Raw genomic sequence first — 25,083 nt, 5'->3', positions numbered from 1 at the left:
GTTGCGCTGTTGTTGTCTCATGCTATCTTGCTATCCTGTCGCTGTCTCTTGCTATCTGTTGTTGGCTGACAAACTTGTGCAATTAACATTCAAATCTGAGCATTACTTTAAATGGGATCCGTTTCCAACCTGCAGGGATCCGCCACGTCACCGTTTCCTGGACCGATCAAGGCGGATCTGGTCTGAATTGTGGATCCACGGATCCTTGACCCCAAGATGCCAGATCTGGTAACTTAGGTCTCAAGAGATGAGATGCAATCTAGGCCATGCATCTCTTTGGAGAATTAGGTTAGCCAGAATTTGAAGGGGAATTGAGCTGTTGAGGAGACAATTCAAGTGGTACATCTGGGCATTCAGCTGGAGTGCAGGGATTGAAGAGGAACAATGAGGAAGAGTATCTTATGGGGCCAGCAAAGCAACATGGAAAATGAGGCCATACAATGCCATACTTTCTGGGACGAGTAGGCTGCATTTCTAGGCCGTACAAACAGGATGTACAACACATTTTTGGGCTGGGCCATACACAGATCATGCTGGGCTGTAGTTGCTGTAGATTGCTGATGTATTTCCTCCTTGTAAATTCTTGTTATGAACCTGAATAGAAAGCCCAACGTTTGCTGGTTTTCCCCACTAGTCGAACTCATGTAGGACACGGGTCACACGTGTTAAGTCCAACACATGAATTAGCTGACACAAGGGGGGGTAAGAACGTGCCAGGTAACTTAGGTCCTGCAATATGTGTCAGTAACTATCTTTTCAACTGTACTAAATGCATTACATATGCAATAATCTTATTTTATTTCATAACATAAGCTTGTTGTGGCTGATTTTTATCACTTTATTTTGTGTTGTAACATTCCATGTGTGTGTAACAGACCAACTTGTCCAGAGATTCCATATTCTTATCAGCTGTAGCTGACATTTTATGGATTATCATTGAGACTATGTATTTATGATTTTAAATAAAACATTCATGTTGTTTAGCAGCTTGTTTCAAGGCAGGGGAAGCAAGAACATTTTTATTTGTTGTCTAGACTATTGATTTTATTTTGTATAGATGTAAAGTCATGTTGTCAGCTTTTCCTATTGCATTACCAAATCATTCATATAAATATAAATATATGCATATATGTATATTTGACGAATGTGTTGTGGTAAATAGTACAATGAATGCGAGTAGCTAACTGGTCGTTTCATTTTGTAGTTAATATCACCTGCCTTCAGCTGTCTAACAAGGAAGATGCAATGGCTAGAATATGACTTTTTTCCTATAGAAGCAAACTTGATGAATCGATGCATTGAGTAGTTATTGAATTACTATCTGCAGGGAAATATCTTTGTATATGTTACACAAATTTGGTTTGAAAACCTCATTTGGTGGAAAACCGTTTTTATGCGACGATTATATTACTCAGATTGTGCACGAAATGATTCATGTTTACAATTTTGTCAGATATTACGACAGCTGAAGCATGAAAATATCATAGAGATGCTAGATGCATTTGAAAGTCCACAGGAGTTTTGTGTTGTCACAGAATTTGCACAGGTATGCATGATTGTATTATAGGATGTGCTTACGCTTTTGTCTTTGGTATTTTAAAGTATATAAGCATTAAAATTCTGTTCCGAAAGCATTTGATGTAGATCATAGACTTACAAATGGTTTTGATGATAGGGTGAACTATTTGAGATTCTTGAAGATGACAAATGCCTTCCTGAAGCACAAGTTCAGGCTATTGCTAAGCAACTGGTATTTTAGTCTTTTTTTTATGCATTTGTAGCTGCAAGTCAATTTGTGTGTGTGTGTGTAGATTTCTTAGTGTTGTGAGTGGTTGGATTAACGATATTTTGTATTAAGTGTGACTTCTTAAAACCTTATTTTATTTTTTTATTATTTTTTGAAAATCCTTAGTTTTAGGACAAACTTTTCATTGATGAATCTACCTGCCATTTGATGAGGAATGTGGGCATAAAGGGGTATTTGTGAGGAACACTCTGCTAGGGTTATATAAGTATCTTTTTGGAGTTAACTTATATTGAGAATTTGAGGGGAAATTGTGTCCTATTTGGGAAGGCTTTGACTATCTAGATAAGATAAGATAAGATAATTTTATTAATGTCCAACAAATGACCAAAATAGATCAATGGGACGGTCGGTTACAATGATTACATCATTCCAAGCCGGTGGACCAAACGGTCCCCTTTAACATTTCTTTTAAAAAGCAGAAAGTACATCTATAATCTAAGTAAATGTAAATGTAGAAGCTAGAAGCTCTCGGCTTCGAAACAAAGCATTGCAATGAAGCAGAGAAGGAGAAGAAGAAGAAGGAAAAAGGGGGGAAGGAGTCTCCTGCCCAGTTCGTACTCCTAACATTTGAGGTCGAGAGAAGAAAACTGAGAGAAGCTTGTCAAAGTTTGCTGTCCTATGGGCATATTGAGCTGTCGCTGCTGTCGCCTGGAGGTTCTAGGGCGCCTCCCAGGGGTGGATCCAATCCTGGAGCGCTGGTGCAGTCTGGTGGGTCGGCCCCCGGGACAACACTGATTTGGTCTCAGTGTCTGTGGGTCGGTCAATGGTTCTTTTGGTGCCCCGTATTGATGGTAGTGCCCTAAAGAAGTCCGTGATCTTTTGTGTGGTGTCCGATCTGGTGGGGGGCTGAAGAAAACGGGGCCAAAGTCTAAAGGCCTCCTGGAGATAAAGTGCAAAGGAATCTCTGATCAACATATCTGAGGAAGCTGGTCAAAGTTTGAGAAGACCTGAAGAGACAATGGAAACGACCTCGAATCTCGTAGTAAGCAGGGCATCCAAAGATGAAGTGTGTCTCTATCTCTATCTCCTGTAAGTGACAGAGCTGGCAAATCCTATCTGCCCTATTGATGAGGTGATCTGTCTCCACCCGGAGTCTGTGAGACCCAACTCTAAGCTGCACGAGGGGGATTCTAAGGGCGTGCATCCAATGCTGGAACGTGTACTACGGTTTGATGATGAGCGCATCCTTGATATCCAGGCAATGCTCCACGTAGAAGGCCATTTTTGGACGCAACCCATTGGGAGGATTGGTCCATGCAGTCTGAATGTACCGTCTGTAAATATCCTCCTTAATGATTTTATTCAGCTCTTGCTGATTGGGAAGGAGGTGGCCTGGAGCATTCAGGGAGTAATGAAAAGGAGGGAGATGGTCAATTTGGATTCCTGAAGCCTCCAAAAGCTCTGTCACACCAGTGTACCAACATTTGGATCGACCTGTCTGCATACGGGTGATGTTCTCTGAGGAGCAATATGCTAAATATGGGTATCTGTCACGACCCTTCCTTGTGCCTGCCAGGCCTCGGAGCTTGTGTAGGAGCGACACTAACCTGAATATCACCTCTAGGCAGAAAGGTTGAGCCCCAAACTCTGCTAGAATGATGTGCTGATGAATTGTCTGCTTGCACCTGATGAAATGACGCAAAAGGAGGGTCTGGACCCGCTCCGCTGAAGCCCAATCTGACTCTAGGAGAGGGGGACCCCAAATCTCTGAGCCGTAAAGCACTGTGGGGCGAATCAAAGTGTCCATGATGCTCATTTTGGACGAGATGTCCTGGAAATGGTGCCGGAAAAACTGCCTCTCCAGAAGGGCTAGTGAGCCATACCCTTTGTTGATCCGAGGCTGAAGGGTTGGCCGTAGGCTGAAGCGAGGCCCTGAAAACTGAACTCCCGAATATGTATAGGTGCTGACAATCTCGATCTCATCTCCTTTAAATAGGAAGTGGAAGTCTGAGGTTTTCTTGAATCCATTGAAGATAATCACTTTGGTTTAGTTATTGCATTCAACATCATTTATTTTGAAAGAATTCTAATTTTGTTGAATTTCAAGGTTTGGTGAATTTAATGGTGAACTGATGGTGGATTTTACAAGTTTATACAAATATACACTCAAAATAGAAGCCAACTTGGCCTTCCTGTTTGTCACAGAACATTGCTTAGTGATTTCAAATCTTTAGTTTTCAGCCATTTGTAAGCCTTTGGCATTGTATACACTCCTTAGTATTGTATTTACTTTGGAGGTTCCCTTTTATTTTTGTATCTTTATGCTTTTAGTATAATATAAGAACAAATGTTTCAAAGTTCAAACACACATACATGCTAGCGTTTTTTTAAAACTTTTATTTTCAAGGGAAATCTTGCGAGAACACCCCATTTCCCTAGAATATTTGGATGGAGGGCATCTCAACTGTCAGCCACAATAGCAGCTAGTAACCTAGTATCAACTAGTTTGACTAGAGTCTTAGTTGGACTAGAAAAGGAGACCCAATGATGAACTTTGCCTTGAAAATGTCCATTCTAATTGATTGAGGCAACCCATTGGGTTTGTTGACAAGTTTTTGAACAATCTATGATGCTGAAACATGTTTTTGGGACGTTATTAGACAATGTGCTTGATTCCCTTTGCCAAACGTAATTACAATGTATATCATATTCTTTTGCATTAATAAAATGTTTTTGAATCCCTCTGTTGTTGAATTTGAACACAAACACAAAAAAGAACATGGCCACATACAAAGTCAAATTAATTCTTGATTAAATTTAAAGTGAAGTTTAATTAGTAATAATTAGTAATCACACTATGAAGACTATGAGAGCCTAGAATAACTATTGAACGTTCTCGCCCTTAGTTATACAAGGATAGAACTTCAAGTGTTTCTTTGCAAAATGTATTGTAGCAACGGAACAAATACACCCTTAGGCTTCTAGGTGGCGATAATAAAGAACATTATATGATATGAGCGTGTCTAACAAAACTTATTGTTCAATAATGGATGATTGTTTTGCATGATGTTTTTGACAAAATCAATTGTTTATCTCTAAGCACACATTCGATTGTTTCACATAAGAATCATACTCAAGATGCATTCTGGTGTTAGCTTTCGAGGTTACTTTGAAAATGTTACACCATATTTGGGGGTGCTTCTTGAGATTTGGGCAACATGGTGTATGATCAGACCCTTGATGATTCGTGATGGATTTTCATATTCTAATGGCTTACTCAATAGTTGCATGATGTTGACCTTAATTAGGTGCTTTCATGACATTCTTTCCTAGGGCATTGGAGATATTCAAACAACTTGGTGACATTCTACATGTGGGCCAGATGGAGGAAGTTACTTGCTTGGAAAATGGGTTGCATTAGTGGAGGAAAGCTAGGCACTTTGGAGGAAGGCATTGGGGTCTCGATAGCATGGGGTGGTGTGGATGCTTGGATATAGTGTTGAATTTAATTTGTGGATGCCTAGGTTGTGAGAAGGTTCATGTAGAAATATTGAACCTCGTGGAGTGTACATGGCTTTGGAGGTTCATTGGAGTGATTAGAAGTTTGTGAATGGAGCATTGGACAAACCTTGTGGAATGCCGTTTCATTTGAAGCATTGCTTGTGTACATTTGTGTTTGTAGGTTGCTTGTAAGGGCATAGGCCCAAGTATATATTGTTGGCCTCCCATACAAGGGGAGAGGCATTTCACATTCATTTGTTCATCTTGTGTTAGATAAGTGACTAGGAGTGCACTAGTCTTCTTCTCTCTCATAGTTCTTCATTTGTACTTCATCTCTCTTGTCTTGAAGTAACTTGGGTTTCTTGGAACTGTTTGAATACTAGAGTTGGGATTTCATTTGTACGTTGTACTTGTGGAAGAGAAGAGGGGACATCTTGCATTGGAGTATATTCTTTTGTGGTGTCTGCTTGTTGGAGCCTTGGTGTGAGCTAGGATTATGATTGTTTTCCTTAGCTAGAGTGTGAGAGAGTTAGACGATTGTATTAGCCTCATGATAATGCTATGGTTTGTATATGAACTTCATGTTTATGAATATTAATGAAGTTTCCAGCTATCTATTTGTTGGGTAATTGTAGATTTGATTCTTAGCCATCTATTTCTTTATGGTTTTGTACTTTCCAGTTTGTATTTTGGTGGTTTGAGATTAGTTAAGGTTGTATTTTTAAGTGATTTAACATTTATATGGAAGAAGATAGGGAAGATTTTCTGCTGTATTTACAGCTGTCATAAGTGATTTTCAGATATACTTTACACATTATGAAATTGCTTTAAAAGGATGAAATTTATTGGCACTCTTTAGTATCTTTTCTCTTGTTTCACCTAGTGGGTTCAAGTAGTTAAGGGGGTGATATATTATCTATTGTTGTTGTTTTATTTATATTTCATAAGAGTCCTTTGACTGAAAATTCATAGGGTTGAGATGTAAGAAACATCTAGTTAAAAGATGAAATTTCTCAATTGTTTATTTCACAAAATTTTTACACTTGGAACTAGGCATGGAAATGCTTTGAATTCTAGTTCAGAAGTCCAAAGTCAAAATTAAACTATTGCAAAATCATGTATGTTGCAAATCATGGGTTGCTTTGGTGGATTTTGACGTGTTTCAATTTCAAACCAAGTAATAGGGCATGTCCAAATAGAGCTCGTGTCCCATATCCTACGTGATTTACACAAACAAAACTAGTAGCCACATGGATATGAAGAAGCCTCTATAAGGGCTAGAGAGAGAGCATAACAGAGGCAATGTGAGTGGTGTATTGCCTCTAAATACCTTCTTGAGTAGAAAAGTTATTAAATTCCTTGGAGAAAAATTCTCCAGTCTAATGAGACTTGGGAACTCTAACATAACCCTTGTATTGTTTTTCCATTGTTGCTTTAAACCTCTTGAACTCAACAAATATTTTAAAGATTATTTTAAATTTAAATAATACATGCACAAATTTCTAATGAAGTTATCTATATTCAATAAGAAATCCCTAGCACAATAGATTGATGTTGTCTTTATAGGTCCCTAGACATGCAGATGACTCAATGGAAGGACCTCATTGGCCATCCAGGTTTGTTCCTCATCAAATCGAGCTTGGTGTTGTTTTTCCATTTGACAAGCTTTACAACTTTTGCAAATTATTTGTTGCTTTTGTTGAATGCCTCAAAGACTATCAATGAAACACTTTTAACTAAATTGAGAAATATAGTTCAAATTGAAATGTCCACACTTTTGATGTCAAAGTGTACAAGTTTATTGAACACTCTTAGCTGGCAAAGCATGTTCTTTGTTGTACACAATGTCACCCACTCTATAATGCCTTGGTTTTGGATCACTAGTTGTATGTATATGTGCACATATGATATTTTATAGGTTGGTGAGCCAGTATGTCTTAGGACGGATTGCTTGTGTGATATTACGCTAGAGAGCTTATATACAGAAACACTAGTGAGCCTAGCATCATACATTGTAATCACGTTCATGTATATAAATAAAATGCATCGTTACTGCAGACCACATTAGAGAAAAGAGTATAAGGGCTAGGACTCGATGAAAGGGAAATGGCCTTAAGCCCTTCACCTTGTTGTTAAAGATGACAAATAAGAAGACATGGAAAACTCATCCATTGTGAGGGAAAAAAGATAGTCTATAAAAGTACTCATGCACTTGTGAAAACATTGAGTAAGTCCCTATATAATAATCATCAATTTATAAAGTTGGATCATCCTTTTTTAATCCGAAATCGGTAAGTTCCACTAGAACCATTCAAAGAATCGGGCTCTTGTTGCCAATAATTGTGGCACCCTAGTTGCTTAAATAATATTTAGAAAAACAAAAAGAGAATCTCTCTATCTAGAAATAACAAAAATATATATCTTCTAATTTTTAGTCGTCTGATGCCTGTATAGAATAGAAGGTTCGAACGAGCCACCATGACCAAGGGGATCACTATGATTATCATCACTGTTTAAGTGTATGTAGCATAAAGGAATGCTCCTCATGCATCTAACTTCTGTTATATTACTAGTTGCCATAATTAAGGATATCGATCAAATTAGTAGTTGCCATAATTAAGGATATTGCCAAGAATAGAAGCCATCGAATTTAGGTCAAAATCCATGGGCATACACAGCATGGTAGCGGCCACCAACCACAAATACACATTCTTTTTCAGTTGCTCTGTCAAAGATCTGTTGAGTTGGTTTCTTGGTCTTAAATATTGCATTGATAACTTGCATGCCAGAGTTATCAAAGAATATATGGACTCGTCCATCAAAGAATTGTTTTGGTAGTTAAAATTACGAGATAATACTGGTCGAATTTGCTTCCGGAGGATAAAGTTGCCACCCTTTAACATTAAGTCCCACCCATACGATACTTTTATTTAATCATAAAATATTTTCTCCCTTCGGAAGACTAGGTTAGAATAATATAAGCTGTGGCCTTTCTGAAAGAAGCAACTATCCATAAAGGGGAAAATATTACTTCTACCTTATATTAATCTTATCAAGGAAGTCTTAAAAAGATGGATTAAAGGTGTTTAAAAAATAGAGAAATTCTTCGTGTGGGATGACGGAGTGGTTGGCACAATGGGATGTTATAGACATACCCTTCACATTAAGAGGCTAGGGTTTTATAGTGAACCCTAAAGGTTAAGGTTTCACAAGAATGATCAAAATGATAGTATGACGAGGGTAGATTCAATCTAATGATTAATCACCCCAACAAGAATCTTTAAGATTAAAAACCCTAGACATAACGATGTCAATAATGTAAAGCAAATTTGAAAAGAAGAATGATCATATGTTTTACATGAAGAGAACTTTATAACAAAGCTTATAGTCTAAGAAATACCTTGAGTTCTTCCTTAACAAACCTGGTAGGACATCAATTTTTGAAGGGCTTCATTTGTAACATAACTTCTTCCATGCTTCAAGTCTATCCTATGAAGTCTCCTCCATAATCTTTGAGCATCAAGTAAGCTTTCCTAACCAAGGAAAATATAAAGAAAAAGGCTATTAGCATACAATACAAACAAATCTTGGTATGAGAGTGAAACCAAACATAAAAGAGGAGACAAAGAACAAGATACTTATCTTTGGTAAAATGGTGAGGGCTCCCTCTTAATCCAATCTCGAGGGATACCTATAACTTATCAAAATAATTCAAAAGTGTTCTAACAAGACATGTTAGACCTACAAATTTTAGAAATCAAAATATAAAGGAAAACAATACAAGACTAAGAAGGATATGTAGGAGAGGACTTAGTAGCAATGTTGCGAACATCGACATTGGGATAAAATCAGCAAGGGTCTGGGAAACCAAAAAATCGTAAAAATTGGGAAAATATCGGCAAAAATCGGCAAACATCGGCAAAATTAAAATGCCATAATAATATCTGTAAAAATGGGCAAACATCGGCTAGGCCAAGGAATCATGATTTCGAGATAAAATCAGGATGTTATCGAGTTGTTCGCAACATTGCTTAGTAGTATAAGTACTTGACATCTGATTCTTCAGTTTTGTTGTGTTGGAAAAGGTAACTATGTTTGGTCTTCAATAATGTACTTGAGTCATGTACTTGTCAAAAGAACAAATTTTTTTTTTTATTATTATTGTAACAATGACTTATTAAAGCATGGGTTTCATGCTTGGGTCATCATTATATTAGTCAAAGTCCCCATTATGGACTCCTAGGATTAATATTGAGTTTATAGAGTCATTATACATTCGAAGAAACCCTTCTTGGGCCTTCAGATCATGTAAAAAGGTTTTGTATCAAGTAAAATATGAATTGTGTCCTCCACATCATGTCGGCCTAAGGAAGATGAAGTCGGCCTAAAGGCCCCCATTCGACCCATAAGAAGGCTATATATTGAAGGAGGTCGAAGTCATTTCTAGCACTCACTCTCTTAGGCAATTCAATATCTCTACAAGAGCTGGGAAGTGCAAAGTTTGTTGTTGGAAGGAGGAAAGAAGTGTGAGTTTGGGGGAGTCTCTAGAGAGGAGGAAAATCAAACTTTTGGCGCCTCTTTCTCTTTGTTTAGTGGTCCGGTTTAGGAGGTCAAAGCCTCCTAGGGTTTTGCTGTTACCTGAAGCTGCATGTTGCTGGGAGCTGTTGCATAGTCGAAGTTGCTAGAAAGGGTCGAAGATCTTGGAGGCTGACATGGTGTGGAGGGAAAGTCTGGTCTTGGTCTAGGGTGAAGAGTCTCAAAGAATACTATTGAAAGGAAGAACTACTTTGACTGGGTTTTCCCCTCGGGGGGGTTTTACCCTGGCATGTGCCTATATCTTGTGTCTCTTGTTTTGTGATCTTCATCTATGTATAATTGCTTGACGAAAGACAAGATAATAAAGAAGTAAAAGAAGCCAACACACTCACAAGTAATTATCAAGAAAGGAGAATCAAACCCTAATATAATATATTTGATTTTTCTATATGTTCTTCTTCGGTGGAGCTTCATCGACAATATTTGCTTGATCTCTTTCTCTCTTCCTATTCTTTAGATTCTTAGGACATTGCTTTTATAATGACCCATCTTATGACAATTATATCATTCAATCTTTGATAGGTCAACTTTCTTCTTTGGCCTTTTGAACTTCTTAAAGGTTTCATTTTTCTTGTAAGGAGCATAATAGGCATTAGAGATATTTTCTTCTTCATCCTCCTTGTTGTTTACTAATGATATTGTGGCTTCTTCTTGGCTGCATGCATTCCACATTTTTTCAAATTTTGGAGTATCCTTCCAACTGTTGATTCTTGATGCAAAAGCACTTCAAGATTTTGGTAGTCCTAGAAGAGCAGTAATTATGAGCTCTTTTTTCTGGTACAATTTCATCTATTGCTTGGAGTTCATCTCTGATTCTAGATGTCCTTATAAAGTAGGATGATACAATATCGACTTTCGTCGTCTTAATAGTCCTTAATTCATTCCCGAGGCTTGCTATTTGACCAATGTTCTTGATGGTGAATAATTTGGAGAGGGCCTCATACATTTCATGAGCGGAATTTATGTTGGATATGTATGGAATCAGGTTGTCCTTAACTCCATCCACTATTAAGTTCATAGCCAATATTTTAGTTTCTCTGAATTTTGCTTTCTCTGTTTCATCTATAGGCTTCTTTATTTCTAAGAATGATCTCTTCAAAAGAGAGATGGATTGCAAAATTACATAAATATTGATCTTATTTGCCTTCCTGTAGTCTCCCTGACTCGCATCAGATCCATAGTATTAAAACCGGCGCTAGGCATCAAACCTGTCACCTTTCTAACCGTGATTCGAACTAGAATCGCGTCAAACCGGATCGAATGAGATTCAGTAAACTAGAATTGAAAGTAAATACATAAAGTATTTATTTTTAATGAAAAAACTTATTTTTAAGATTCCAAACCATGATTCCAAACCATTAGAGACAAATATGGAAATTCTTCTCATCTATATACCATGTGAATATTGAAATATGTAACTAGGTTCGGTCTTCATAATGACGTGTAATCATGATTTTGTGTAATTAATGTAAAGAAGAAATAATAAAATTATTTTATGCTTGAGACATTGGTTTCATGCTCAAGGAATTTTATTTTATAGATGAAGCTCCCATTGTGAGCTATTAGGTTTGGTCATTAAGTCATAAAGTCAATTGAGTCAATGACATGTATGAAAGACCCTTCTTGGGCATGTTATATATGTATTTGAGTCATTGTAAGAGTCAAAAGACCCTCCAAGGCCAAGCTCAAGCACTTCTAGCAAGTTGGCCTTAAAATGGAGCAATGAGCTTACACCCCAGTGAAGTTGGCCTATTTACATGGGTAGATCACTATATAAAGCAACACTCGACTTCATTCTAGTCACACAAGGAGTTTGGGGACAAGGACGAAGAAGAAGCCTCTCATTCAAGCGAAGAAGAGATAAAGGTCGAAGGAAGAGCAAAGCAACTACAAATCTGTTTTGGTGCACTTACTGTTCACATGTGCGAGAAAGATTAGGGTTCTCTGCAGTAAAGGCCGAATTACAATCATCATAGGAGGGTCAAATCAAGGCAAGAGAAAGATCCATATTGAAGGTCAAATTCATAAGAAAGGTAGACCTAAGTCAAGCGAAGAAGAAGGAGGGCTTAAATAGCCCTAAGTTGGTCACACGTGGGAAGTTGCAGTCAACTATAGGCAACCGAAAATTGCAGAGGTAGACGCTGAGAATATCACACTTGAGTTGTAGGATCAAGGGCAAAGAAAGAAGGAGAAATTACTACATCTTCAATCAAGGGTTGACTTGGTCTTGGAAAGGTTCTTAGGTCAAGGGTCTTGGTCTTGGAATTCATCTCTTGAAGATTCTATAAGAAGAAGAGTTCGATTGGGTTTTCCTCTCAAGTTGGAGTGGTTTTGGCCTTGGGTGATCACCTACAATTTGTGTCCCTTTCTCATGCTTATTTATGATTTGGTAGCTGTTTGACGATAGAAAACATTAATATAATGAAGTGAGAGACGACGCTAATAAAGACTAACTAATATTGCATCACAAACAATTATCATCACTGGAGAAATCACTTCATCCCTCTGCCCTAGATCTCTCAACATGGTACCAGAGCTAGGGTAACAACTCAAGGAATGGTAGCTCAACAAGGGAAACTCAAGCTCTCAAAGATCAAGGTTCTAGAAGGATATCGAGCACATCAAAGAATCAAGAAGATCCTCTCATCCCTAAGGAATTTTGAAGACAAATGCTACATCATCATCTTGAAGGAAGTTCAAAACCCTAGATCTATCAAAGAAGAAGTCCTCAGTTAAAGCATTTTTGGGACCCTCGCTCAAATCATCATCTCAAGGAAGGAGGCCTCAAAAGACCCTAACTCCACTTGAATTGAAGAAATTATCAAATCAAAGCATCTTGAAGTATACTCATCCAAGAGAAGCAAGAAGACAGGAGCTGATGGCATCATCAAAGGACTCAAGGTGATATACCTCTCTTTGGAGTCAAGGATCACTTGTGAAGAAAACCATCTTCATCAAGAAGTTTTCTATTATCTATATCATCATCAAATTCAAGAAGGCAGCAAGTTGAAGGAGCATCTTCACAAGTAAGTACATTTATGTCTACATCTGAATCTGTCAAAATGTATTTTTGCAAGGAAAGCAACAAATTGGTTGGGGCTTCAAACTTTCTTGCATGGAAGAAAAGGACAGATCTAAACCTCATAGAAAATGAGGTCATGGAACATGTTAAGGGCTCAATCACCAAACCTCCAAAGGAAGATGCTCAAGCACTTGCAAGGTATATGAAAGGGGAAGTAAGGGCTCAAAGGATTCTCATAGAATCCATCAATGATCCCCTCATTCCCTATGTATCTAAACTTGAAACATAAAAAAATTATATGGCAAACTTGTAGAGTTGTTCCGTAAGCATTGCAGGAGAAGTAATCTCATTAATACAAGAACTCTACAAGATGAGGGTATCAAAAGAAGAAGTAATAGCCTCATATTTTATGAGGATATTTGAAATAAGGGACCGACTACAAGATTTGGGAGAAATAATGTTTGAGAAAGAGAAAACTACCATAGTACTAAATGCACTACTAGAGGAATGGGGTAATTTTACATCAAACATTTATGGGAAGAAGTAAGCTACTCCATTCAAAAATCTATGGTCACTACGTAAAATTGAAGAAACCAGGTTGAAGGCAAAAATTGATGTAGGATCAAATGAGAAAACTCAAGCGTATGCTGGTATGGTAAAGAGAAAATGGAAGTCTGGGAAATTTGGTCCTCAGAAACGAATGAAGAATATGGCAAAGGTTCAATGCTATGGATGTCAAGATATGGGCACTACATGTGAATTTTCCCTAAGCTCAAGAAGGACAACAACGAAAGAGGAAGGGAAGAATCCTATATCACTGAAGAAGTGGAAGTTGAAAAGAAGAAATCCAAGAAGGAGGAAGTAAAAGATCTCTACTATGATTGAGATAATCTTCCTCACCTAGTTCTTTTCAAGTTTTTGTTTCAAATTTTCTGTTGTAAAGTATAACTATCATGATAGGAATCATTAGAAGCATGATAGGACGCATCATGTCAGAAGATGGCATCATAGAAGCATACGATTGAAAGCAAGAGCTCGTATCATCATAAAAATGCATGAAAGATAGCTGAAATAAAAGTCTGTGGATGTCACCTATAGAAGGATGTAACTCTTGGTAACCTCATTAGAAGCATAAGGAGTACCTGTGGGAAAAAGAAAGTCATCTAGTATAGAGCTCATTATACATCATTCAAAAGGAGCATTTGTAGGATGAGGATAATCAAGATCCTCCAATGGAATCTTCATTGGAAGGTTCACCCAATGTTACTTGGGAGCGGGAGCGAAAGCGGGGAGCGGGAGCGAAAACGGGAGTGGGAGCGACATTTTCAGAAGCTCCCAGTTTGGGAGCGAATCCCGGAGCATGTTTTATATAATATATATATTTTATATTTTGATACATATATGCCAACAAAAACATATAGAATAATGAATTAGATATAAAAAACATAAAAAACATAGATTGAACCATACAACAACAATCATCTAGAAGTTATAATCTTCATCAACGACGTCCACAAGTTAGTTACATAGTAACATACAACATATTGAGTCTCATGATTCATCAATCATAAAGTTTCAAGCTTTCAAAATTCAATATATAACATTTATCATCATTGATCACCAAAGTTGTACTTGTAAGCTAAGTGTAACCATTACAACAAATAATATCTAACATGAAATGAAATGTTATAAAATGAAATGAAATGAAACAACTTTCAACTTTCATGAAGCATCATATTCATAATTCGTTACTAATGAGTTATAATTGCCAACTTCAAACTTAAATTGTCATATATTGTTTAAAAAAAATATCATAATAAATATGAAAGAGTCAATAGTTATAAAAGTTACTAGAAACTAGAAAAGAGAAGTAAATCTATTATCTATTTCTTATGCTTGGGCCTCTTGCCGCCACGAGAAATGTTTAATTTTTTAGCCTTGTTGGAAAATCAGGGTCTTTGTCATTAATATCACCCTCTAAGCATTAATATCCAGAGGTATCTCTGTCATTACCTTTGTATCTGTATAGGGATCTTTGTCATTAATATCACCCTCTAAGCATTAACATAAGATAGAACAAGCATAGCATGTAAAGTCAAGATTTTCTTTGAGTGATGCGTACATTTTTAGGAGGTTCATGATAGAGGAGTTCGACAACCAATGTCATTAACATCAAGGTACATAGAGGGATTGGTGCTCTTGATTAATTACGAGTTCCATACCCTAATACATGACAAAATTCAATGGAAACATTGCAATCCCCCAATCCTGAAATCCTGAAAAACTGATAAGTCTGCTGGATTTTGAATGAAATCTAAAATTCTACTTTCTCCATATGAAATCTAATGAGGCCGGAACCACTCTCAAACATCCCGAGTCATTTCATGGTAATGTTAAAAATTTAAGTAAAAGGATGAAAATGAATATTAAGGAGAATGTCACTTTTACTTTAAGAATTTAACATTACCATGAATAGCATATCAATACTAGGGCTTAGACTTGATCATTAAGCTGCCCCACTCAAAAATTATTTGTTTCTTTCAAAAAAATTGCATTTCAAACATTACTACAAATTTTTTTTTCGAAAAAGGCAAAATGCTCCCGAAATCTTTCCCGAAAAGGCAGGGAGTGAATTTTTTTTTAGGGAGCGCGCTCCCGAGTCGCTCACGCCCGGAGCGCGGATTGGGAGCGGGAGCGAGGGGGGGGGGAGCGCTCCCCTGCAACTTTGGGTTCACCTACTGGAAGAAGCGTCTCGCCGAGAATTCTAACTTGTATGGGATTCATGGGATGATGGTAACATGACAAAAGAAGTGAAGCAGGTCAAGGGATTGAAGTTCTTTCAATCAAGGAAGCTACCAAAGGAAGACTAGATGACCAAAAGAAAGAAATGAGGTATGTATGCTTGTACTTGACAAAATAGAGTCATGCCATATGGTTGCGGATATCATGAATGAATGCTCTACCTCAAGAGCATGATCAAAAGAGGGGATCTCCTCTTGTGAAAGGATGCATGAAGGCATGGCTCACACATTGACTAGATGAAATCAACATAATATGTCATATGAAAGATGAGGTGGTTGACAAAGTTGAAGGAACTATGATTCGAAGTTCATGGGAGGAAATGTGGGAATAAAGAAAGAAAATCATAAAAAAATAAACTATGAAGAAGGCAATCAACATACAAGGACCAAAAGATTTGACTATGATATCTCCATGGGAAAGATATGAAGACCTTGATAAAGTCTAAAAAAGAAAGAGACCCATGACGTTGTATATCTTTTTGAAGATGTGTCAATATATATATATATATAGATATATATATAAAGGTTGTTGATGCAATCAAGGAGATGTCGTGAAGAAAGACCATCAAAAAGGTATTTTTGATTTAATGTTCATTTTCTATTTTTGAACAATATCTGGATGGGCTAATGCAGGGCTACCAAAGGAAGAGTTGTAGATGTCATCTACAACTGACACTCATGTGGTAGGATGAAAGATCTTGAAGGAAACATGATGTGAAGAAGGTAGCAAGGTATGAAGGTAAGGCCATATATGGACTAATGGATCACTTTCTAATGAAAGAAAGGATGATATGAGTGACATGATTCATGAATGAAAATGATGGATGGTCGATGCCTTACGAAGAAGTCCCAAAAAGATGAAGACTCCTGAATAAAGAGAAATAAGTTCATGACATCGAAAGGAGGAGCTCTTCAAGCAGCTGGTTGTCCCATGGTCTCCACCTAAAGAGCGATTGAAAGCAAGTCATTGGGTAAGAGGGAGCTTAGTCAAGTCCCTGATTAAGAGCGAACTTGGGTACATTCCTTTCATAGGAATGGGTACATTCCTTCATTGGAATGGGCATATCCTCCCTAATTGAGAGAGAGAGATAGACACATCATTCTTGTCTTCACCTGGGAAGATAGAATGGAGGATTAGGTGAGCATCTGACATCAGATACACTTTGAGGATGTGGTAGGGCATCCAAGTTGGGAGTAGTCGTTGAGGACTTATATTCTTTGAGGATTGGGAATCCAAGGTAAGAATAGTCCTGGTGGGTCACTTTCTGTTCACATGTGCGAGAAATATTAGGTTTTGTATCTCTGTAGTAAAGACTGAATTGCATTCATCATAGGAGGGTCAAATCAAGGTAAGAGAAAGATCCATATTGAAGGCCGAATTCATAAGAAAGGTAGCCATAAGTCAAGCGAAGAAGGAGGGCTTAAATAGCCCTAATTCGGTCACATGTGGGAAGTTGCAGTCAACTACAGGCAGCCGAAAATTGTAGATGTAGAGGCCGAGAATATCAGACTTGAGTTGCAGGATCAAGAGTGAAGAAAGAAGGAGAAGGTTCTTAGTTCAAGGTTCTTGGTCTTGGAATTCATCACTTGAAGATTCTATAAGAAGAATTCGTTTGGGTTTTCCTCCCAAGTTGTAAAGGTTTTGGCCCTTACTGATCCTACATTTTGTGTCCCTTACCTCATTCTTATTTATGATTTGGCATTTGTTTGATGATAGAAAACATTAATATAATCAAGTGAAAGAAGAAGCTAAGAAAGACAAAGTAAAATTGCATCAGAAACAATTATCATCACTAGAGAAATCACTTCATCCCTTTGCCCTAGATTTCTCAACAGTGAGGGTGCATATATCAAAATGGCACCGAGTGCAATACATATCAATGATATCATCAACAAAATATATAACCATTGAGGCTCTAAATGGCCTTTAGATTCCAAAAACAAATGCTAAAACTGAAGCTACTAGGCTACTAGCCTACTACAAAGTACAAAATCAAACTCAAAGTACAAATCATTGAACAACATGATCACTCATCAAACTCATCACCACTACTAGACATGGGATCATCGACGAGAGCTACATAAGCATCCTAGAAGAACTAGAAGCACGAGTTGGCCGAGCTGCACAACTACTTCTCCCCTTACCAATACCATGTGCCATGTTTGGTCTTAGTGGTTCACTTCCTCCTGCTACAGGTTCAACTACCAGATGTGCATTGGGATCAACACCCCCTAGCTCCATGGCATCAATATCAAAATCCACATCAAACTCAGTTGGATTCCTTGCACCCATTCTAAAGATGGATCAATATCATCCAACACAATGGGATCTGTATCAAGTATTTTGTTGAACAACTGGTTGCACCTTAGTTGAAGGTTGTACTGCACGAAGACAAGATCATTCAATCATTTTTGTTCCAAATGTTTTCTCTTCTTTGTGTGAATCTGTTCAAAAATAGACCAATTGCACTCACACCCATATGCACTGCAAGTTTGGTTGAGAACTCTAACTGCAAAACTTTTGTAGTTTAGGGCATTGGCTTCCAAAAGACTCCCACCAATGTGCTACAAAGACAAAGAATAGAGTTGGTTCATTTTTCAATAATTTAGGTGGTAAGTTTGGACTTTGAACATTTAAAAAAATATAAATTACAACTTCAATTTAAAGAATTGAACTTCATCAAAAGAACAAAGAAATTGGAATTGCTTACCTGGTTGGTCCACATCTCTTCCAATTTTTGCCAGATTTTTGCCAAATGTGCATGTGGCCCTAGAGAAAGCGATGGGTTGTTCATGTATTTCCGATTGCTGTGACTCATCAGGTACCATGCGCTCCAAGAGCTCATAAAACCCATCTTTGACCTCCCTAGTATGATCTTCTCCTAGCTTAGCTTTATAATGATACATTGGGTTCAGGAAATACCCAACTGCATGTATAGGACGATGGAGTTGATTGTTCCATTTGTTATCAACGATCTCCCAAATAGGCCCATATTTACCTACTCTGTCTTTGTAGGCTGCCCATATCCACTCCTTTGCCTTATCCATAGCCTCATAGATGTGGCCCATGGCCAGTTTTTACCCATCCTTCAATTGTAAAACCTTTAACATGTTAGAAAATCGGAAAGGCAGAAAGATCTTCTTATGTTGATAATTACTTGTGATATTCTTATGTTCTTATTAACTTTCTTATATTCTTCTTTTATCTCTGTTTCATCAAGGAATTATGAAAATCAAAACTTGAAGATTAGGGACACCAGATGTAGGTGAACAACCAGGGCTAAAATCCCTATTTAGGGGAAAAACTAGTGAAGAACTCTTCCTTTAGTAATTCAGATTGAGATGGACCAAGACCCTACACCAATATACCATCCTCCTACACCAGGTCAACCTTCTAAGATGATGCAATAGTCTCTTCTTATCCAACAGCTTCTGTCCAACAACAATTCAACACTTTGACTTCCAAGTTAGAGAATTCGGGCCCCAGTGGTAGACTTTTGGCCTCCCAGTAACTACAGAATTTCAGCCCCTTCCAGAAGCTGCACAACTTCACACGTATGGGAAAGAGAGAAAATTTCAACTTCCTATGCTTGTGAGAGACCTTCTACTTAGCTATCCTTCTTCCTCTTCTTTCTTGAAATTCGCACTTTTTTTGGCGCTAGAAGTTGTAAATTGAACTTGTTGTTTGTATGTGTGTGACAATTGACGTCGAGTTGTTGCTTTTAAATGGTGATTATGCTACCCAAATCTAGGCCGACTTGTCCATTTTGAGGCCGACTTGATGGAGGAGGCCTAGAAGACTTATTTTAATAGAAAATAAATTTCTTTCTTGACAAATAGTTCCCAAGAAGTGTTCGTTACATTTTGACATGTACAAGGTCTCTAGACACAAACCCTAGAAACATGCAATGGAGGCTTTGACCTAAAAACAATTGATCGAAGCATCAAACCCATGCTTTAATAAGTCAATTTTAATAATCATAAAATATCATTTTCTTTCTTTTGGCATATACATTATATTGTGACTTAAATACATTTATGAAGACCGAACCTAGTTACATTCTTCAGCATAACGATGGGCTCATCAATTTTGACAACCCTTGCTGCTTTTTTCCATAAAGTGTTGTCTAAAAAACCTAGTTACATTCTTTAGCATAACAATGGGCTCATCAATTTTCACAACCTTTGCTGCTTTTTTCCAAAAAGTGTTGTCAAAAAAATTGTTTTTGGTGTCTTTTCCAACTGCTCTGCGAGCCCACCGAGATGAATTCCATTCATCACTGGAAAACGTTTTCTGCAAGTTTTGTTGTTGGGAAGTGAGAGATTGCAATGTAAGTGAGTTGAAAATCTTGTGATGGCGGGCCTAACATGCTCCTTGCCCCCAATGTTTTTCTTCATTAGTCTCAATACGCATGAGTGGTTGTAGATGTATTTTGTGATACTCTTGGCATGCTCTACAATGCTCTTCAACCACTCCACTTTTCCTATGTTACCCAGCATGAGGTCTATGCAATGTGTAGCACATGGGGTCCAAAATATGGTCTTATATTTGGATTATGGCATCTTTCTAGCAAGAACATAGTTTGAGGCATTATCAATGATGATCTGCATAACATTCTGTACGCCCACTATTGTGACAGTGTCATCCAAAAGCTGAAATAATAGGCTGGCATCTTTAACCCTATCATATGCATCAATTGATCTAAAAAACATGGTTCCTTGAAGGCAAGAGACAAGGAAATTTATGATAGTGCGGTATTTTCCATTAGTCCATCCATTTGACATGATGGAACAACCTGTTTTGGTCCATGACTCTTTATATTCATTCAAATAATCTCCAATGGATGCTTTTTTTTTGCAAAAGAGTTCCCCTCAAGTCATGCATAGTAGGGCCTCCGAAGCCCTTTTTAGCAGCAAAAGCAACATCCCACATAGCTTGGTAGTAAGGTGAAGCAACAACATTAAAGGGGATATTTGCATCATACCACGATCTGACAATGTATTCAAAAGCAACATCTTTGATTACTTTTTCCAATGAGCATCTAAGTTGGGTTAACTTAGACTTGGTTGGGAGGCAGTGGCAATAGTAGTAGCAGAGGCAGAGATGGAGGAAGGTGTGAAATAGCTCTTAATGTTCATGCTTTTTTTACCTTTCGTTTGGCCTTGAGCTTGAGACCCAAGAGAGGGAGGAACATAATGGAAGGGGTCTTGGAGATTGTTGGAGGAGTCTTCAAGGTGAAAATCGTCATATCCACTTGCTTCTTTGTCTCTCCTAGTCATAGCTTTTGCAGGTTCCTTCGTCCTTGCAATTTCATCTTGTATAACGTTTTCCCTATACTTCACAAACTTTTACAAGGTATTCTTTCCTCATAGGCCCTTTGACTTCATCTGGTGCATCATAAGGGGTTACTTGGCCTCTTATACCAGCCAAGTGTTGTTTCAACCTATAAATACCCGCTCCTCCCATTGGGTGCTTGTAATATTTGCACAACATTATGACATCAACACCATCACAATGAACACATGCAACATCTTTGGCTTTTGGGGCCATAATGAATGGTGAAATTTCATATTTTGAATGAAAGAGATTTGCAAAGAAAATAGGGAATTGCAAAACTTATGATTAACTACTATCCTTCTTCCTTGAGGCATTTTAACTTGAAAGTTGAAACTTGAAAGAGGGGAAAAATTAAAACAAAGACAACAATGAAATCTTTTTTAAGGGAAAAATCATACCTGGAAGATTGGAAATGAAAACTAGTTGATGAAGCCTCCTTCCAAAGCTGCCAACTCCACTAGAAAGCTCCTCCAAGATGGCAAAGGACCTCCAAACTTGCTACTATTGCTCCAAAACTCAAGGTTGTTATAGCATTGTCCAAGGTGTCAAGCTCTCACAAACATTAGAAAACAAATGTGTGAGACAAATGAGAGCTTGGGCGTGCTTTTATAATTGTAGGGGAGCAAATTTGGAGGGAAATCCACCCATGGTTTGGGAAAAGCTACCTTAAAAAACGATATGTTGGCCCCACAAAGCTGCCTAGCTCTGCACGGACTGACCCAACTGGTTTGTGTTAGAATTGGCCAGTTAGAACTGGTTAGGTGCCAAACCAGCCGGTTTGGTAAAAAATTGGCCGATTTGGCACCCGACTGGCCTGTCAATTGGGTTTTTTGCTTCGTTCAATCCTAAAGCTATTGAACCAATCGGTTTGGCCAATTTTCAGTTTGAACCAACTGGGTTTTAAAATATGATCATATCATAACATTTTTTTAGGTCATCATGTATGACCTCTAGTTTATCTTCCGCTTCTGTAAGGGCCTGCTGGTTCTGAGAGTTTTGTCCTTAATCCACTCCAATGGCTTTAATCCTCAACACGTTTATAGGAAGGGCCTCAATGGCTTACTCTCTAGAACCTATATCATAGGGGATCCATTCAGCTTTAAAGAAGATGATTCAGGTGCCCAGAATGGTGAAGAAGATCAACCATGCACACATGGTGCTCCAGTTGTGGTTCTATGTGATAATCCAGACTCATGCAATGAAAGTATTTTGAACCACTTTTCATCAAGCCTACATGGCTATAAGAAGACAAGATACACATGTAGCATTATCTGGTATGATGCCAAAATATCTTTGATTTCTTCAATAGTATGAGATCCTACTTTTCAAATCCATTCATTGCATATCCTAAGATCATTGCATTCATGACAGCCCATCTCATCTAGGCCTTCTATTATAGATCTGGTGTGCATCATTTATGGTCTTGCGTTTCAGACACGTTATAAGGAAAGCAACCACAAAACCATCAGATTGAAATCCATATCTAATTATACATTTGTGGCAAGCTTTCCATGTCTCGAAGCTACCAAATTGACACATGCAAGAAGCACACAAGAAAATCCCAAGGAAAATGGTGACAATCCCAATGTCTCTACATGCAAATTCGAATTTTCGAAGTAGCCATTCGATTTCCTCTAGAGAGGCCCAAGCAATCCCTGAGGAGGAGAACTCGTTGAGGTGGAGGGGACATGTTTATGTGAGAATAGAGTGGTAGGAGACCACCCTCCACTCATCTCTTGTGGAACTCCAAGTCAAAGCCCACCAATGGGTGAGTTATCTCCTTAACTTGACTTATCCTCCTAAACAAATGCGATTTGCTTTTGTGAAACTTGTGGTCCCCTCAAGGAAATTTGATTTCCCTTTTTTGTCGCATGTTTCTCCTTAATTCTTGGTCCACATCACTTTATAACTTGGCTTCAATTCCTTGTTAAGTTTCCACCTCATTTTCACATCATTTAGCATGTGTGGATATTTATTTTCTCCAATCTATTTAATTGTTGGCTCAATTTATTGCCACATTTTCCACTAAACGTAGGTAAAGTGGGTTTTGAGGGTCTATAACTTAATTTTTACCCCTCAAAGTGTGCCATAGTAGAAAGTAGAGGGTGAGAGGTGTAATTTTGAGCACACATACCCCATACAACTTCTCTAGACACCACTTATTGCATTATACATTCAGATTTTATTCAAATTTCCGTCCTGTGGGATTTTTTTTTTTTTAAATGATCTCTAAACATAATCAAGTTCCACGAAATTTTACGAGTGATCTAGTATGGTAATATACAATGATTCTAGACATTAGGACTCACTTAAGGCATCACCTTCAAGCCGTACTTCGACTTTGGGGTTATGCATGGAGGAAAAATATCAATGAATAATTAAGTCCCCGTAAGGATATAATAATTAACCAAGCGAAAAAAACCTCTTCTAGTAAACTCACTTCGTGACAAGGTCCCAAGTTACCTAGGCCTCTTACATGACTCAACTTCATCATACTAGTATCACTTTACATCATCCTCGCAGGGTTTGTGGAATCTGAGTAAAGTAGAAGAAGATAAGATGAAGAAGTAGAGTTGAAAACTTTGGTGATATGATGATCTATGATGGTACATGAAGCCTTTGATACATCCTTGGGTATGGAGTCTTAAAAAAAAAATCTTTGGGTACACTTTAGTGGTCAACACATGCCACTTGTTTGAAAGAAATATTCTCTTCACATCCCACATAGAATGTAAGAGGGATTGAAGAGATATGAAGCTAGTGGCAATCCGTGTAATGGCAGGGCACACCAACTCCTTGTTGTTGGGTATTGTTCTCATCAAATTAAGCATAGATGCAAGATTATATATAATTTTGTAATGCTTTTTGATGATTCAACAATGTCTTTGACAAAAGGAATTTTTCCTATGTCCTCCAACATCAAATCAATGTAGTGCGCAACACAAGGTGTCCAAAATAAGTTAGGATACCTCTCCATAAGCATCCTACCAGCATAATTTGTAGCATTGTCCGTTATGACTTGGACGACATGTTGTGGACCCACCTCTTCGATGAACACGTTCAACAAATCACATAATAACCATAGATCTTTGATTTGTACATATCCATCAACAAATTTCATAAACATTTTCCGCTTGGGATTGTTAATCAAGAAATTAATAAGGGTTCTACCCCTTTGATCAGTCCAACCATCTAACATCACAGTGCATCTTGTGTGTGCCCGTGAGCCCCTAAACTCCTTCAATATCTTAGTGCATTCAACCTTTTCATTATGAAGAATGCACCCTCTAAAGTCATTATATGAAGGGGCTTTATACCCCGGGCCAACAATAACAATAACATCAACCGTAGGATGGAAAAATAGTTTGTTCCTAGCAATGTTGAAAGGAATATCACTCCAAAAAAGATACTTGCCCAACATCTTGTCAGCTTCTTCCGTCTCCCTTTTTTTAAGAGCCGATGTGATAGATGGATGTGCTCCAAGTGTGGTTCTAGGAACAAGAAATGATGAGGTAACTATAGGGTTGAGTGTAGAAGCTGTTGCTGAAGAAGAACCAGTACCACTCTCACAGTCACCTCCCAATCTTGCCACGCCGCCCCCTGCCGTTTGACTCTTTAGAGCTGCCTTGGTCACTTTGGTTGTCTTTATTTCTTCCAATGATTTGAGGGCTTTGCAGATGAGTTTTGGATTTGTGTTTGTGCAAGGCCCTACCTCATGTCAAGGAATTTGTGCAAGGTGGAACTTTGTTAATTTTCGGTATGTTCTATACTTGAGAGCAATTTACTTCAATTTTCTTGTTGGTCCTATATGAATATGCAGCTTAGCAATCACATCAACATCATATTAAAATGCAGATAGAACATAAACATAAACAGTAGAAGACAAGTCAAGGCAAGAGGACACAAGATGTGGCACCAGCCAGGGACAAACCCTAATGTGGGGAAACCCTTGATCAATTATTCTTATATTCTTCAATAGTTCAGCAGAGAGAGAGATAGTACAAATATACAAAACTGATATTTTATGACAGCAGCAGTAAGGCCTTGACCAGAGAAATCAATGCTAGTCAAACATGAT

General features: G+C 37.9%; 1 protein-coding gene across 1 annotated transcript in view; it reads left to right on the top strand.

Moving 5' to 3' along the window:
* The window catches only part of FU (kinase family with ARM repeat domain-containing protein), a 281,825-nt gene that overhangs the window by 67,462 nt on the left and 189,280 nt on the right, over positions 1–25,083 (top strand). Inside the window, exons 4-5 of the mRNA XM_089429606.1 lie at positions 1,454–1,546; positions 1,676–1,750. Of these exons, the coding sequence (XP_089285732.1) occupies positions 1,454–1,546; positions 1,676–1,750 (168 nt within the window). The remainder of the gene's footprint in view (positions 1–1,453; positions 1,547–1,675; positions 1,751–25,083) is intronic.

Source organism: Pinus tabuliformis, chromosome 6 (assembly GCF_031772625.1).
Source record: "Pinus tabuliformis cultivar Carrire ecotype Pingquan chromosome 6, CPIR1, whole genome shotgun sequence".
NCBI lineage: Eukaryota > Viridiplantae > Streptophyta > Pinopsida > Pinales > Pinaceae > Pinus > Pinus tabuliformis.
Note: the sequence above shows the minus strand (reverse complement) of the source record. Positions and strands in the feature narration are given on the sequence as shown.